The following is a 17,609-nucleotide window of genomic DNA, read 5'->3' on the forward strand; positions in this document are numbered from 1 at the left end:
ATGTCCCCTGCATCGGTAGGCGGACTCTCAACAACTGCGCCACCAGGGAAGCCCTGCACATCTTTAATTGAGCAAATGTGACCCTTGGTAATGTTTGTTTATGACTTGTGTCTCCTATGTGTTAGGCAAACCAGTTGCCATACAGAGGTTTGGGAGCAAAATGCCAGCAGGAAGAACTTTAAAGAGAAGCCAGATGAAGTGGATTAAAAGATAGCTGCAGGAAGGAAACCATAAACAAGATGAAAAGACAACCCTCAGAATGGGAGAAAATATCTGCAGACAAAGCAACTGACAAAGGATTATCTCCCAAATATACAAATAGCTCATGAAGCTCAATATCAAAAAAACAAACAACCCATTCCAAAAATGGGCAGAAGACCTACATAGACATTTCTCCAAAGAAGATATACATATTGCCAACAAACACATGAAAGGATGCTCAACATCACTAATCATTAGAGAAGTGCAAATCAAAACTACAGTGAGGTATCACCTCACACCAGTCAGAATGGCCATCATCAAAAAATCTACAAACAATAAATGCTGGAGAGGGTGTGGAGAAAAGGGAACCCTCTTGCACTGTTGGTAGGAATGTAAATTGATACAGCCACTATGGAGAACAGTATGGAGGTTCCTTAAAAAAGTAAAAATAGAACTACCATATGACGCAGCAATCCCACTACTGGGCATATACCCTGAGAAAACCATAATTCAAAAAGAGTCATGTACCACAGTGTTCATTGCAACTCTATTTACAATAGCCAGGGCATGGAAGCAACCTAAGTGTCCATTGACAGATGAATGGATAGAGAAGATGCGGCACATATATACAATGGAATATTACTCAGCCATAAAAAGAAATGAAATTGAGTTATTTGTAGTGAGGTGGATGGACCTAGAGACTGTCATACAGAGTGAAGTAAGTCAGAAAGAGCAAAATAAATACTGTATGCTAGCACATATATATGGAATCTAAAAAAAAAAAAAAAAAGGTTCTGAAGAACCTAGGGGCAGGACAGGAATAAAGACGCAGATGTAGAGAATGGACTTGAGGATACGGGGAGGGGAAGGGTAAGCTGGGACAAAGTGAGAGAGTGGCATGGACATATATACGCTACCAAATGTAAAATAGATAGCTAGTGGGAAGCAGCCGCATAGCACAGGGAGATCAGCTTGGTGCTTTGTGTCCACCTAGAGGGGTGGGTTAGGGAGGGTAGGAGAGAGATGCTAGAGGGAGGAGATATGGGGATATATGTATATGTATAGCTGATTCAATTTGTTATGCAGCAGCAACTAATACAACATTGTAAAGCAATTATACTTCAATAAAGATGTTAAAAAAAATAAAAGATAGCTGCAGAGAATGAAATAATGCCATTTGCAGCAACATGGATGGACCTAGAGATTACTAAGTGAAGTAAGTCAGAGAAAGACAAATATCATATTCACTTATATGTGGAATGTAAAAAAAATGATACAAATGAATTTATTTACAGAACAGAGACAGACTCACAGACATAGAAAACATATTTATGGTTACCAAAGGGAAAAGGGGGGGAAGGGATAATTTAGGAGCTTGGGATTAGCAGATACAAACTACTATATGTAAAGTATATAAACAACAAGGTCCTACTGTAGAGCACAGGGAACTATATTCAATATCTTGTAATAACCTATAATGCAAAAGGATCTGAAAAAGAATATATATTTATATATGTGTAACTGAATCACCTTGCTCTACACCAGAAACTAACACAGCATTATAAATCAACTATACTTCAACAACAAACAAAGAAAAATTAATAATAATAAAAAAGAAAGATAGCTGCAAATATTTGGACATTTCTTCAGTTGGGTCTTTCATCTGGGCTGGCCTGTGGCTCCTTTGACCAGCTGAGCACAGCTGGAATGATGCTTTGTCAGTTTCATGCCTGGCCTCTGAATGGAGCAGCAGGTTCCACCCTGGAGCCCTGAGCCCGCTGGAGGGGTGTTGAACAGCCCTGGACTTCATGGAGAGGGAGATGGGCTCCGCTGAGCTCAGATGTCCAGCTGTTCTTGCCAAGGGGCCCGTCATGTGAGTCTAGGACCCATGAAGCAAGCTCAGTGGCCAGCTGAAATCCACCGTGAGACCGCAGTCGAAGTAACAATGAGCTGAAGAACCGCCCAAATCCCTGATCCGCAGCATGGTCAGATAATAAGAAAATGGTGGTTGTTCTAAACCCCTAAGTTTGGGGGTAGTTTGTTATCAAAGAAAAATGAGGTAGCAAGATTTAACCAGTCACCTGATCTTGACAATACAAATAAGATAAAAGAATGAATAACTATGTGCGACAGGGATCAGACCCCCAAATGAGATCCCAAGTTGCCCTACACCCAGTGTGAAAGGAAAATCATAGCACCAGGAGAATAAGGAGAAACCAAGCCCAAGTCTAAGTAAAAATGAAGTTTTTTAGAAAATCACTTCCATGCCTTCTTGAGTTAGGATAAACCTTTGAGAATATCATAGAGACCACTAAGCAATTACTTGAAATGAGGGATGAAGAACTGGCTTTGAGTTTGAGGCAAATCAAAGTGCATTAGTAATGGATCCTTACAACTTTCCCAGGTATCTAATTACACATCATCTGGAGTAGTTGTTAAAAGAGTTATATCTTTTTACAGCCTCTTTCCCTAGGCAACTTTTAAGTACAGTCTGGAGCTGTACCCAGACCTTTTTTACTGGTCTGACCCCCATCATTTTCAACTGTAAACATGACTGTTAACCTTACAAGGAATAGCATTGAATTCCTCTTCCCAATCCCTGCCTCTTCTTTTTTTTCCCTCTGAAGCAAACTCAAGAGTAACCTGTAAAGCTTGTCACTTATGGCAGGTAAGAATACCTATTTGCACTATTGGTAATGGCTGGTTATTCATGTTTTGTTGGGAAAAATTCATTCATTTTAGAAGTATACTGCTTTAGCATTAGACAAAACTATTTCACTGATAAAGCTTGGATAGAGGTCAAAATATGTTTCTGAATTTCCCCAGTCTTTTTCTGAAATTCCTGTTTTATCTTATTCTTAAGTAACTAATGATGTGAAATAAAAATAAATAATAGATTTGAGGAAGAATTAGTGAAAAACTTTAATAAGACAAGTCCATAGTTGAAATGAACAATGGGAAGTCATCCATTCTGGTACAAAAGATGTGCTTTCTCTGTCTTGTTTACTTTATTCAGATTAAAAGCCTGGAGTGAGGAAGCTAGACTTTTTCTTTGATCCTAAAGTATTAGTATTCACTGATCAATCAATGAAGTAATGGAGAAATTGTATAAAACTTGGATGAATATTTACATTCATTATTTTCCCTCAAAAACAACTCTGAAATGAGAGATAATCATCATATTTAAAAAACAAAACCAAAAAAATCATGGGAACTCTTCCTGGGCCGTAATTTGATTCAGCTCATAGAATGAAAGCAGGGATTCCCAAGTTGCAAATTGTTTCATGACAGGTTCCAATTTCCCTCTTTTTACTCCTTGCTTTGTTTTTTTTTTTAAGTAAAGGCATTTTCTTATTTTTAGAAGAATATAATGCAACCGAATCAAGATTCAAAGCAAATTGTATCTTATCTTCAGAAATCAAGTGTGAATGATTCATTCTCTAGTGTGAAAGCTTTTGAAATAGAAATGTTCAAAATAGATTCCCTACATACCGGTCCCAAAGTTGAGAGTCAGTACCAAATGAAATGTAAAAATAATAAAGAAAGGACCCAGGGAACATAGGACGGTGAGTTGATTACCCAGAAAAAACCTCCTGGATTCAGGCAGATTTTTGCAATAGTGGAATTTTAAAACTGTTCTTCTCGTTGATGTAAAACTGAGGTTAAGCCTTAATGAAATAAATGCTTGACATTCTTTTTTCTTTCTTTCTTTTTTCAAACCAAGAATATTTCATGTGCTACATAGCTGACAGCTTGTGATTGAACACTGAGTTAATTTTTCTCCATGCATGAGGTGGGGGAGGACATGGTGTGGGTGAGGTATTCCTACACCAGAAACAGGAATCTATTACCTAATCCCTCCATTTCCCCATCCCATCATCTCCCACCACCCCCTTCTCCCTGCATACAGGTAGGGTTTATACTGGGGAGATTGAAGCTCAGCAAGATCGTCCTCTGAGGTTCCCCCAAGGAAGAAAGAGGCAGCAGAACAAGGTGAGCTAGAGCAGGAATGGAGGGTTTTGATGATTTAGCTGGCTGGGGAATCCAACTGCCTGAACACTTCACTTGTGCACTTCTTTCTCCATTGTTGCCAGGTCATTGTCTTCAACCATGGAAACTCCTAAAGACCAGCAGCCAGGCCTGATTCTTCATGTCTGTACCTCATACTCTTCTTGCCAAGTCTCTCTGTTGAACTAAATTATGAATTATGCTTCTCAATCTAGGGATAATTCATGATACAGTATCTCACTGAGGAATAAGTGCCCTAAAGTATTTTTCAATCAAGAAAAAAAATTTATTAAATAGATTCATACGAACTACAAAAGGGACCACTATACCATGGTACATAACACTATTCAGAGCATATACTCTAATTTTTGTAGCAAGAAAATATATTGCAGGGATGAAAAGTTGCCTATATTTCTTATCAAACCAAGCAAATTCTCTCCTCTCCTTGGTCTCTCTTTTCATCAATGCCTCTCTTCTCAGAGGATTATACCCAGCTGCCTTAAAAAAGGTTTTACTATTTATAGGAGCCAAGCATCTTCCTTGTCTTGCTTCTCCTGTTTTTCATTCTTGTTTGTCATGGGCTGTTCTTGTCTGGGTTTGTTTAGATGTTTCCTTGGAGGTGCAGTTTTCTTAGAACACTGAGTGGCCCTTTCCTAAAACTCGTTATCATCCTATTTTTACCTAAACTTTGGGACAAAGTTTAATTTTTTAAATAAAATACTGTTTTCCCAAATTTGATGGTGCTTTTGTAAAAGCAAGTGTAGGCATGGAAGTAACTCTGAGCTGGGCACGTACCTGTATTTCTCCACACACACACAGGCCTACATATGCTTGCATTTTACAGCCACCCAGTCATAGGAAATTAGTGTTAATTTAAAATAAAGGTCATAAGAATGAGCTGGGCAGATGAGAAAAATAAAATGTAGGGAATAGCATGAAGTAAATAAGGAAAATGGGTCACAGAAAATAAAATGAAATTTCATAAGTTTTTTTCTGCTTGCAGAAGAATGTTACACCTGTTACTCTATCCCTTGACATAACTACTACTAATATTTATCATATTCCTTTCAAGGAATTTTATATTCATATACTTACACATATAAATTGCATTTAACATCCCTATCCATTTCCCTAATACAAGGCTGCTTTCAACTCTTTCTTTAAATGATCTTGTAAAGCAGGGGTTCACAACCCCTGGGCCACGGACGGGTACCAGCCCATGGCCAGTTAGGAAGAGGGCTGCACAGCAGGAGGTGAGTGGCGGGTGAGCGAGAAAAGCTTCGTCTGTATTTACAGCCGCTCCCCATCGCTCGTATTACTGCCTGAGCTCCGCCTCCTGTCAGATCAGCGGCGGCATTAGATTCTCATAGGAGTGCAAACCCTACTGTGAACTGTGCATGCGAGGGATCTAGGTTGCATGCTCCTTATGAAAATCTAATGCCTGATGATCTGAGGTGGACCTGAGGGGGTGACGCTAGTGCTGGGGAGTGGCTGCAAATACAGATGATCATCAGCAGAGAGGTCTGACTGCACAGAGACCATAATAAATCAATTGCTTGCAGACTCATATCAAAACCCTATCAGTGAGTGGCAAGTGAAAACAAGCCCAGGGCTTCCACTGATTCTGCCTTATGGTGAGTTGTATAATTATTTCATTATATATTACAATGTAATAATAATAGAAATAAAATGCACAATAAATGTAATGCGCTTGAATCATCCCGAAACCATCCCCCCGCCACCAGTCCATGGAAAAATTGTCTTCCATGAAACCTGTCCCTGGTGCCAAAAAGGTTGGGGACTGCTGTTGTAAGGAAAATCTTTGTACCTGACTTCTTTGTTCAAATTTTGGATCATTTCCATAGAATTGATTGTAAAAATTGTAATTACGGGGTCAGAAGGCAAAAACATTTGTAGGACTTTAGTTTCTGGAAGGGCTATTCAATTCCCTACTACCACCAGATTTTGAGAAACATGCTTTTTAATGAGAATTTCTTTGATAATATGAATATGATTCATATGTTAGTCATTTTAATTTTTTCTTTGGTGATTTTTACACTCATGCCCTTTTTATATGGAAATAGTAAGATTTTAATTACTATTTGTATGGCTTCTTTAAATACCAAGAATATTAACATGTTGTAGTTTTGCTGCAAATATTTTCCCTGGATTATTGCTTTATTTATTTGTTTTTTAATTTTATGAATGTTTGATATTCACGTTTTAAAATTGTATGTCCTGAGATGCATTTATAGTTTTATTTAGATTTTCTACCATCCACTTTAGGTTCAAAAAGTCTTCCTGGGCTTCCCTGGTGGCACAGTGGTTGAGAGTCCGCCTGCCGATGCAGGGGAAACGGGTTCGTGCCCCAGTCTGGGAGGATCCCACGTGCCGCGGAGCGGCTGGGCCCGTGAGCCATGGCCGCTGGGCCTGTGCATCCGGAGTCTGTGCTCTGCAACGGGAGAGGCCACAACAGTGAGAGGCCCACATACCGCAAAAAAAAAAAAAAGTCTTCCTTTTCTAGAGATCAAAAAGATATTGGTTTATTTTCTTTTATTGCTCTATGGTTTGAGTTTTTGCATGCTTGTGCATAGTAGTTAAGAACTCACACTACTTTTATTTGATATGGCTCCAAAACTTAGTAGCCAGTTGGCCTTGATTAAGCCCTTTTGACCTCAGCTTCCTCATCTGTAAAATGGGGATAATTATAGCACCATCACAGGTGTTGTTATAAGGATTAAATAAAATAATTTCTGGAAAGTATTTTTAACAGGCCCTGGTACATACTGATACTCAATAAATGGTAATAATTATAAATGTTATTACTGATATATAGTACAAAATAAGACTTTACATGTTTTTTTCCCCAGATGGTACATAGCACTGTTTATTGATGAATCTTTCCTTTCCCCATTAAAGTGATTTCAGCCTATAATATGTTCTTGTACACTCTGACACCTGTTTCTGTTTTTCCCATTGATTTGTCAATGTGTTTAGTGTGTGTACTGCATTGTTTTAAAACTGTAGCTTTATAACATTTAAGAATATCATATAGGAAGAATATGTGTATAGGAAACATAATTCTTTTTTAAATTATCATGATTATTTTCTTATTTCTTTTCCCCATATGGGCTTTAGAGTTATATTATAATTAAAAATTTTAATTGGATATTATAATGAAAATACCTAGCTACATCTCTAAATATACAACTTGATAAATACAGGTAGGAAAAATTTTTCATGTATTAGTAATGTAATAGATATAATTTAATGACTTTAATCTTTAGATATTACAATACTTTAGTTACAAGAGGAAATGATATTATTGGCGTGCTAGGAGTGGGAACAGCAGAATGAGAATTCATTAGTGAATAAAGTCCAGATTATATATGCTTGCTCAATTTTTTAGGACATGGTCACAGTAGCATAATCTATTATTTGTCAAGTGAAAGTGATACAGTGGCCATCTATTGTATGTAAATATTTTTATGCAGCAGCACTTAACATCTGATATGATACAGAAGAAACCTATGTAGACCTCAGGTTTTCCTGGGAATCACTGTGAATCCTACTAATAGGTGATGAAATTATTTCTGATCTTTGTGTTTACCACTGCAGTGGTAGCATTTTTGTCAATAGCATTACTGCAATTTAAACTACTAATGGAATTTTTGTTTTAATTTCAGCAATAAATTTATTTTTAATAACACTACTAAACATTTTGTTTAGTGTTTCACAATTATTATAACCATAAATTTATAACAAGGATACCATTATAATTTTCTACTACCAATGGAATGAATATTTTTATGTTTTAACACTTTTGGTCCTGAAAATTAATTGTTAATGATAAATAATGAATATCTGTAAACACTAAAATGTTCTTTATGAAAGTGGGACTTTTATTTCTATTATGATGGGACTTAGGTGCTCTGATAAAGTGATTGTCAGAGTGTGAAAGGAAAAATGAAAACCTCTTCTAAATTGTAGGTAAACCACCTAAATAAGACATTAAACAGCATTTGCAAAGGATTATTTTCAATATAAAAAAGCACCACAAAATGTGTTATAGAGTTCCTAACTTCATTTTTTATAACTCCTGCTATGAAAATTAGAAGGTATAGAAAATACCTTCTAGAAGTTCATGGAATTCAGAAGGACTTCTTTCTTGACGCCTTGACATCCATGTTTGAGAAGAATTCTGGAAAGACTCTGAGATACTTGATGGTTTTTTTCAGAGTTGGATCAAGGGGTGCTTCTGTTGTCCTCTTTTTAAAAATTAGGAAGCATTTCAGGTATTCAGAAAAGCATAGATTAGAACATAATTCTGAGTACTCACCACTCAGTTCAACTAATCAAGCATTAGAAACACAATTGAACAGTATCTTCTTTTTTCTAATGAGAAATCTACCATTGAAAATACAGAATTTGGATGTCCTAGAATTTCCTTTTCCAACATTCATTCCATCTAACATGTTCCTTTTTCCTTCGTTGCCATAAGGATGTCAAATGGATATAGTTGGTGAAATGCTCTCGGTACAAGTTGCCTGAACCAAAGATGGCTGGTAATCAGCAACTGTGGAAAGCAATTCTAAACAGTAGAGCAAGATTGCTAGTATTTTCATTCCTGGGAACTAATGAACAACTGTCTTGAACACCAATTCTCAAGGCTCCTCGAGTTCTCTTCTTTCTGACAAAACTGCTTTTCTAAAGCCAACAACAGAGTAAAGGGAAAGAACCACGTTACCTGTCAACGCTGAGAGCGCAGAGATTGAGGACAGTGATCCCCACTGAGGACTTCTGCAAAAAGGGGAACAACTTGCAGAGAAATACGCCAAAGTCATTGTGATCAAAAGGCCAGCGCCCAGCCAGCAGCTGAAAAAAGGAAAGCGCATGGTAAGAAATGGCAGAGCCAGCATAGGATACACGGACACTTATATTTCTAACTAGGCTTCCAAACTTCTAAATTTTATCGTTCACTATGCTTTTCAGTTAGTGTGGTAGCAATAGAGTATTATCATCATTTTTTTTCATATTTTAAAGCCTCAGCAATTTTTTAATCCTGAACAATGTGGAGAGTGATAAATATAATAACAAGAGATAAAACTTTGATCTTATAGGAAGTAGTCATGCCGCCTAATTTTCAAAGAGGAGCAAAATTTGGGGGTTTGGATGACAGCTTAACTGAGAAGCAGTCAGTCATCTCTGATCAAGTCTTACTAAATCATGAGTGAAATGAATCATTTTCAGCTAGTGGCATTGGGAGATTATATTATCTCCTGACAAGCAGCCAAAGCTCTGAATAAGATGTTCTGGAGAATACTGGGAAAATGAAGTGGTTTAGAATGTACTGGCTTTGCCAGCTGGTTAACAGCTAAAGCCACTTGAAACTCACCTTTTCCTCCGTGCTTAACTTGCCAACCTGCTTCAGCAGGTGTGACACCAGTGGCCTATGTTTATATAGGCTCAGATTTTCCTTTATCATACAAGAAAATGTGGTTACTGTGACCTGTTTGTAGCCTTTGCAGGAACATCTATTCTTCCATGTTGACAATTTGAAATTTTTGCTCCAGGGAGAGGGTGATGACCCTCTAGTGGCTGTGGTGAGTAGTAAGAACATAAATCCTCTGTGAATTGCTGATATCTAATTAGGTATCATTCTAGAAGCATGGCCTTAAATAATAGCTCAGCTACCTAAAAGGAGGCAGTCTCTGCTGAATATCTATGATGGCTTTTCAAGAGTAAAAATGGTATTGATGTCCTTTCTTATGTTTGCTTAGTGACTCAGAATTTAAACTTACTCCACTCAATAGGAAATAATATTGTACTAACTTGACAAACTTCTTTTTTTGCAGAGTGCTTATCGCCATAGTAACTCTAAGTTGACCTTCCAATTTCGTTCTACCATTTCTAAAAGAGTAAGGTTTAATTTCATGGTTGGCGTGGTCATTAATATGAGTCCATGGAAAGAGGATAGGAAACTATTACCCGAGAAATACAAAATCAGAACTTATGCATTTTGAGAGTTTATTAACATAAGGCTATCTATAATTCTATTTTTTATGGCTAAGATCCTGTTTGACTTAATTTCTGATGTTCTCTCTTTTTGGTTTTCAAACATATTTCCCTTCCTCTGAGTAGTTTTCTAAAAGACCTTTTCCTTCAATCCAGCCCTACTGCTTTTCTCTTCTTCTTCTCACTCTAACTGGTCTTGGTTGGTGTTTTCTCAGAATTTCCATAAATACCTTTGTCCAAGGACAACCAGTAGGCTCTTCACAGAAATACTGCCCTAAACTCTGACAGTTCTCACGAAGCTAAAAAATAATTATACCATTGCTGATTGCTAGTTATGAATGCCTGATGCAAGTAAACACATAAAACATTATTTCTGAGATGAATCACCACCTAAAAAGAAAACCTGAAAATTACTTTTTACACAGTGAGAGTTTACTATTTTGTCCCAGAACTTTAATTCTCCACTAAAGACTAGAGAGATGTAATTAAAATGTGTAAGGATTATTATAGGATAAGTTTTGGAACAGCTGAATTGTTATGGTTGGTTCATTCCCGGAGACAGATGATCCTGAAATCTATGTGGATGGATTTCCCAATTCACACATCCAACAATGAGAGAAAAGAAAAGGATGTTTTTGGCTTAACAAGGGAGACTCTGAAATCCTGTGCAGGTCTAAGTAACAAGTGCTAAGAAAAATGATCTGGGAGAACACACAACAGAGCATGTATTGTCTCAGGCCCTTCCAATCTCAACTGAAAATTTTTTTTCATGCTTGCTTAAACTTTTAATTAGGATTAGGTGTAAAGGAAGCACTCAAGAGAAAGGTGTCATGGAATTGGTGAGCACCAAATAAATCACAGAGTTGTCCTTCTTTGACACAAATAGGTGTTTTCGTTATTTTTTTTTTTTTCTGTGCCAGCATTGATTCTTCTTGGGAATTACTGACAAAGGAGAATGAAAGAAATCATTGGAAAAAGATTTTAGGTACAATCACGGTGTAGACATCCCTGACGTATATCCACTTCATCCTCAAGGGATGTATGGATAGTAACTGTTCTCATGCTGCCAGCAGGAAATTAGGGTCCTACCTGCAGGCAACTTCCCTTTCTGGTTAAAGCTGGCTTCCTCAAAGAGGCCCTGCTTAACTACCCAATCTCAAGTAGGACCTGCTTGTTAACCTCTTTCATGGAACCAATATTGGAGTAATCTTAGATTCAAAGACTCCTTTCAGCCCACTCTGTCTTAGCAAGAAAACATATACAAAAGGAAGACATCAAAGAGACATAGAGTATAGCTCACCTATTTTTCTCTTATTTAGAAGAGGCATTTTGGAGCTTATGAAAGACTACAGGAAATGTATCCTTTCTGTTATTCACTAGCGTTTAAAATGGAAAATACAATATTTAAAATGGTAAAAGTTATGCTGTATAAAAACTTGTATAATGAAAAGTTAAGTCTCCCTTCTATTCAAGACCCCTTAATTCCCTGCCCAAAGGCAACCACTGTTAATTATAAATTGTGTTTTCTTCCGGAAAACTCCCTATGTACATAAATCCTGTTGTTTTTTTTTTTAAGTCAGAACATTATGGAAATAATACCTTTCAGCAGTCTTTTATGATTTTGTTTCCTAGAGCAGACTTCTGGGAAGCAGTTCTATTGCCTAATTAAAGTGTTTTGATTTTTTAAAAGCACGTTGAGGAAAACCACTTAGAGTAGGATAGGAAAAGATAAAGAACTGCTTAGCATATACAGACCATGGTAAAAGGACTAGTTGATTTCATTATTGTTAAGAAGCTAATATCAATTCAATGAAAGAAAAACCAAACCAGTCTGACAAACTAACAAGTCGGATTGGTTCAAGGGTAAATCTGGCACCTTGGAGCAGTCATAGCTTATTTTTGCCATAAGAGGGTCTGTGCTTTTATGTAACCCTCATATGTATAACTTCCAATGGCATCACAGAGTACCTCGTATGTAGTAGGTGTTGAACAAATTAATGATTTCAACTCACGAATTCAGGAAAATATTTTCACATTTTGAAATTTTGATAGCACCAATTTTCCACAGAAAACACATTCATCTTATAATTTACTTTCTATTTAAAAGTCATTTAACAGTATCTGAAAGTAGTATTTCCACTCTTTATGTTGAAACAAACAGTGCACTGTTCAACTAGTTGTTGGAGGAGGTGGGAGAATACAGTTCTGTTGAAAAGTCCACGGTAAAGAGGGGCTGCCAAACACTTTGCTTGGAGAGCCCTCCCTTTGTGCTGAGACTGTCCAGCTTGGTAAGAGCCACAGAGCAGGCACCTGAAGATGACGCCCGTCCTATGGTCCAATCGGGTTCTCAACTGGACCACAGAGGAACAGCCCAGGGCAACCTAGGCAGCAGAGGGTCATCTGCTGAGCATGGATTTTGCTTTAGGACTTTTCTGAGGGGACTTTAAAGCCCTGATCTCCACCTGAAAACTAAAGCACTACTAAATGGCACAAATTAATATAGAAATTCTGTATTTGTGTGGCTCATTCAGATTGTGGAAAAATCAACATAAAATTGATAGGCTGCATTTTTTAACCTGTCGCAACAGATTTACCTAAGGACTTGTACCACATGATCCACCAATAAGCACCCTGTTTTTAGAATGACTAGATCCAAAAGCAGGATGTCTGGTCACTACTATATTTGGTACAAAGCAATTTCTACTTAGTTGTGATCTTTTATCAATAGTATGTACAACGTACCTGCTTATGTCAGCTTTCTGGAACAAACCTGACAACCAGAAAGTAAACAAAAATGTAAGGCGCCAAATGATTGCTGTGAAATTTATGCCCTGAAGTTCACGTCCTTGACTTACGGGAGAACGGTCTGAGTCTTCCCTGCAGGTTGATTTGTTTTTACTTTACACCCATTTTTATTGTTCTTTTTAAATGGTTCTGTTATTTGTGCATTGCACATCCAAAGATACTCATTAATACGAACCCTCCTGAGTAATGGTTCTCAGCCTTGGCTGTACGTTAGAATGATTGAGGGAGCTTTTAAAAATACCAATGCCCAGGCCATGCCCCTAGATGACTGCTCTTCATTGTGGGGTGCTTTATCTCCCAGGGAACATTTGGCAACGTCTGGAGACATTTTTCGTTATTACAAGTTGTTGGGAGGCTACTAACATCTGGTAGGTAGAGGCCAGGGATGCTGTTAAATATCTTGCAATGCACAGGCCAGGCCCTCTAATGAAAAGTTATCTAGCCTAAAATGTCAGTAGCGCTGAGGTTAAAAACCCTGTCCTAGGCCAATTAAATCAGGATCTCTGGAGTTGGAACACAAGCCCGGAAGCTTTTAAAGCTTCCAGGTGATTCCAATGTACAGCCAAGGTTGAGAATCACTGCTTTAGCACACTTGTTTTCAAGCTTCAGCAGGTTCAGAATCATCTGGAGGGCCTATTAAACCACGCTGCTGTGCGCCCCCCACCCCGAGTTCCTGATTCAGTAAGTCTGAGGTGGGGCCTGAGACCTTGCACTTGTTTTTTTTTTCCTTTGGCTGCATTGGGTCTTCACTGCTACGCGTGGCGGCTACTCTTCGTTGCAGTGCGCAGGCTTCTCATCGCGGTGGCTTCTCTTGTTGCGGAGCACTGGCTCTAGGTGTGCGGGCTTCAGTAGTTGTGGCTTGTGGACTCTAGAGCGCAGGCTCAGTAGTTGTGGTGCATGGGCTTAGTGGCTCCACGGCATGTGGGATTTTCCCGGACCAGGGATTGAACCCATGTCCCCTGCATTGGCAGGCGGAGTCTTAACCACTGTGCCCCCAGGGAAGTCCATGACTTTGCACTTCTAATGAGTTCCCAGGTGATGCTGATGCTGCTAGTCCACCAACCTCTGCTTTGAGAACCTCTGCTCTAGAGATGCCATGATCAGTAAAAAAATGATAGTTGACAGCCAGATAGTGCAGGATGAGCAGAAAATAGAATATAATATAGACATAAATAAAAAATCATAATGGCTTGGGGCCACATAGCTTGCATCCCTCTCATGCCGACAGTGCCTAAAGCCATCAGTATAGAAAGGTACAGCTCAATAGCAGGTGACCTAACTGGTATGCATGACTCTCATGTCCCAGGCCTAATGTCCCAGGCCTCACCAGCTTGGCATTATGAAATAAGGCTGTTCTTTCCTTAAAATCAACTTAGATTGTCAATTCATAAGACTTAGGTTCAAATACAAGGTTTATCTCTTAGCAACAGTGACCTTGGGTAAGCCACTTACCCATTGTTATGTCTCATTCCTGTATTTGTTAAATGGGGTGGCTCTCATACCTGCCACAGTGGTATGATGACCATCTGGGAGGCTCAAATGGGACAATGCTTATGAGAGAATCCACAAACTGAATGTACACCGCACAGATGTTAGTTATTTTGAACTGCTATAGTTTGTAATTATAAACTGAAATGTACCAATTATTCATGACCATGAAGAAAAGGATAATATAAATGAATTTACCCCCTCTTTTTATCCATTCCAGATGCTAATGCCATTACTTGGATATTATCTTTGTTATTGTCATGGCATCTTAATAATGCGATAAGTAAAACCAGCAGTGCGTTTTTCTTTGTGCTAATTTTCATTCCAGCCCATCCGGTGAGGACGAGGGCTTCTTCTCCTTCCCTTCATCCCACCCCACCCATCTCAGGAAGGAATGAGGGGTTTATGAATATAGTCTGTAATAGCTGGAAACCTCAAAGTAAATAAAATGTTCTCTTCCCCTCAACATGGATTATTGTTGGGTCACTTGAAGCTGGACATGACGGACCAGGTACCAGTCTTCAGAAAGTGGGGTTCTGAGGTTTTCTTTCTTTCTGGGGCAGGGGCTGGGATGTAGAAGTTGGTACATAGTCCAATCAGCAGTAAAGATGTTCTACATCTCCTGACAGTACAGACTGGGATGGTAATAAAGCCTGTGATGCCCAGGACAGGCCTTCCATGAGAACATATTTTCTGGCTGTTGCAAATCTCAAATTGGTTACAAAAAACTAAATCACTTTGCGTGACTGAGAATGAATTTTGCCTTTCCCTTATGCTTTAATTGCTTCCGGATTGAGGCAGAGTTTTCTCAGAAATCAAATCAAATAAATAAAACAAAACCCATGGCTTCCACCCTAGCCATACACTTTTTCCTTTGACAGGTTCCTCCTGCCTCCTGACCAGCCCAAGAATTTGGAAAGCATGGCATCCTCAGAGCAGAGCAGACCCTCCGCAGATGTTCTCGACTCTGGGTGCCCTCCGTGACCTGGGGGGATGGAGAAGCTCTCCTTCTAACGAAAGCAAGTGGCTTGGTGTAGTAAAGAGTGTGGGCCCTGAAGCTTGACTTCCTGGGTTGGACTGAATCCCAGCTCTGCTATATTTCACACCATGTGACCTTGGCATGTTGGTTAACCTCGCTGCTTCTCAGTTTCCTCCTCTAGAAAATGGAAATGGTGATGGCAGCTACCTCACAGGGTTACTGTGTGTGACAGAAGAGACAATCCATAGAAAGCGGTTAACAGAAGTGTGAGCTATTTGCACGGCCTGTGGTTATCAGTCTCTACTTTCTGTCTGTTTTTTCCAGTGAGATTGTGAAGGACGGTCATCCAGGTTACCAGGTACAGGGGGGTGGCAGACCCCACAGGTACCAAGGGCCCCATTCACAAGGAAATGACTACCCAGAAGATGAACAGATGTGACGGTCCCTAAAGCTGCAAGCAACATTCTGTGGGAACTCAGCCAAAGAAGGCTCTGGAACCGGCTGCCTTGTACCCTACATGACTTATGCAAGTGAACTGTGCCTCAATGAAAACTGGAGATGAAAACTATGCCATATGATTGACGGGAGTGTGAAATGAATTAATCCAGGCAAAGCCCTTAGAACAGGGCCTGACCCATCGCAGGCTGTAAATGTTAGTTCCTGTAAGAGATGGGTTTTGAGGAACTGCTCCAGCTACTCTGCACTTAGATTAGAAAACTTGAGGTTGTTGCTACTACCCACTATCCATCTATTTCACCATTGAATATTCAGTGTTTCGGTGTTGGCTGAGGTCTTAACTTTTTAGAATCTGAAATACATAGATGTTAATAACAACCAGGTGAAGGAGAGAAAAAAAAAGAGGAAAAAATACTTTTAAATTTTTTAAAATTTATTTATTTATTTATTATTTATTTTTGGCTGCGTTGGGTCTTTGTTGCTGCGCATGGGCTTTCTTTAGTTGTGGCGAGTGGGGGCTACTCTTTGTTGTGGTGAGTGGGGGCTACTCTTTGTTGTGGTGTGCAAGCTTCTCATTGCAGTGGCTTCTCTTGTTGCGGAGCACGGCCTCTAGGCGAGCGGGCTCAGTAGCTGTGGCTCGCCGGCTCTAGAGCACAGGCTCAGTAGTTGTGGCGCACGGGCTTAGTTGCTCCACAGCATCCCAGACCAGGGCTCGAACCCATGTCCCCTGCATTGGCAGGCAGATTCTTAACCTCTGCACCACCAGGGAAGTCCCAAAAAAATACTTTCTAAAACCAAGTTCCAAACCCAGGAAGGTTATTTCATTAGAGGAAAGATGGTTCACCCAAGATATGGGCTTATTATCCCCAAGAACCTCAGTCACCTGAAGGCTGGGAATGAAAAGAAATGTCTCTGATAAAGCTGCTGTAAGGATGCCAATCTAGAATCAAGGGATTTATGACTTCTACTTTTTTGGTATGCCTAAAACCAAAGGATCATTGGATGGAGAAGAATTAAATGTTTTTAAAAAAGAAATATTAGAAGCACTCAGTATCAAAATTATATAGGTTAGTGCCAAATGTATGTGTCAGTATTTTAGGATTTAATTCATAATGGAGAGAAAATTTACGCTGGAAAGAATGAACCCGACTTTTCCTGGATGGAGAAAAGATAGTTAATTATAGAAAATAAGTGCTCTGACCTGGACACACAATAAGACCCAAAACCTATTGAAAAAATGTTATTGTTTATTTTAATCAGCACTCCCTATGGTAGTACATGCTAGTGCTTATTTAAAAGAAACATTCAGGCGAAAACAAAGCAGAACAAAACAAAACAAAAAATAAACTGGTAATGATTTCCACATGTAGATTTAGGTAGTAGCCCCAAAGAACTTATCAGGAAGGTGGTAATAAGTAGAAAAAAGCAAAAGCCAACGGCATATTTGAAAGCATGCTGCCTAGTTAATGATGTAATGTGTGAAATCTTAAGAACTGAGGTTAGTTCTTCATTGTAAAGTATGTCATGTGGTCACAATTATCCTGTGTTGACGGAAACGATGACCCAACTAAGATATGGTATGCGGCATGAAGAAAATGATACCATATGTGTCTTTTGGGGAAAAAAGAACACTATTGATGCTGAAGCTGATGTGTTC

At 38.9% G+C, this 17,609-nt stretch overlaps 1 protein-coding gene across 2 annotated transcripts in view; it reads right to left on the minus strand.

Moving 5' to 3' along the window:
- The window catches only part of EDNRA (endothelin receptor type A), a gene marked incomplete at both ends in the record, with an annotated part of 57,897 nt that overhangs the window by 18,001 nt on the left and 22,287 nt on the right, over window positions 1-17,609 (minus strand). Inside the window, one exon of one of the 2 annotated variants that reach the window (XM_079698391.1) lies at window positions 8,957-9,084. The exons of the other annotated variant lie outside the window; for it this stretch is intronic. Within the exon in view, the coding sequence (XP_079554517.1) occupies window positions 8,957-9,084 (128 nt within the window). The remainder of the gene's footprint in view (window positions 1-8,956; window positions 9,085-17,609) is intronic. 2 annotated transcript variants of the gene reach the window in all.

The sequence above is a fragment of the Hyperoodon ampullatus genome (assembly GCF_949752795.1).
Source record: "Hyperoodon ampullatus genome assembly, chromosome: 1".
NCBI classification, from domain to species: Eukaryota; Metazoa; Chordata; class Mammalia; order Artiodactyla; family Ziphiidae; genus Hyperoodon; species Hyperoodon ampullatus.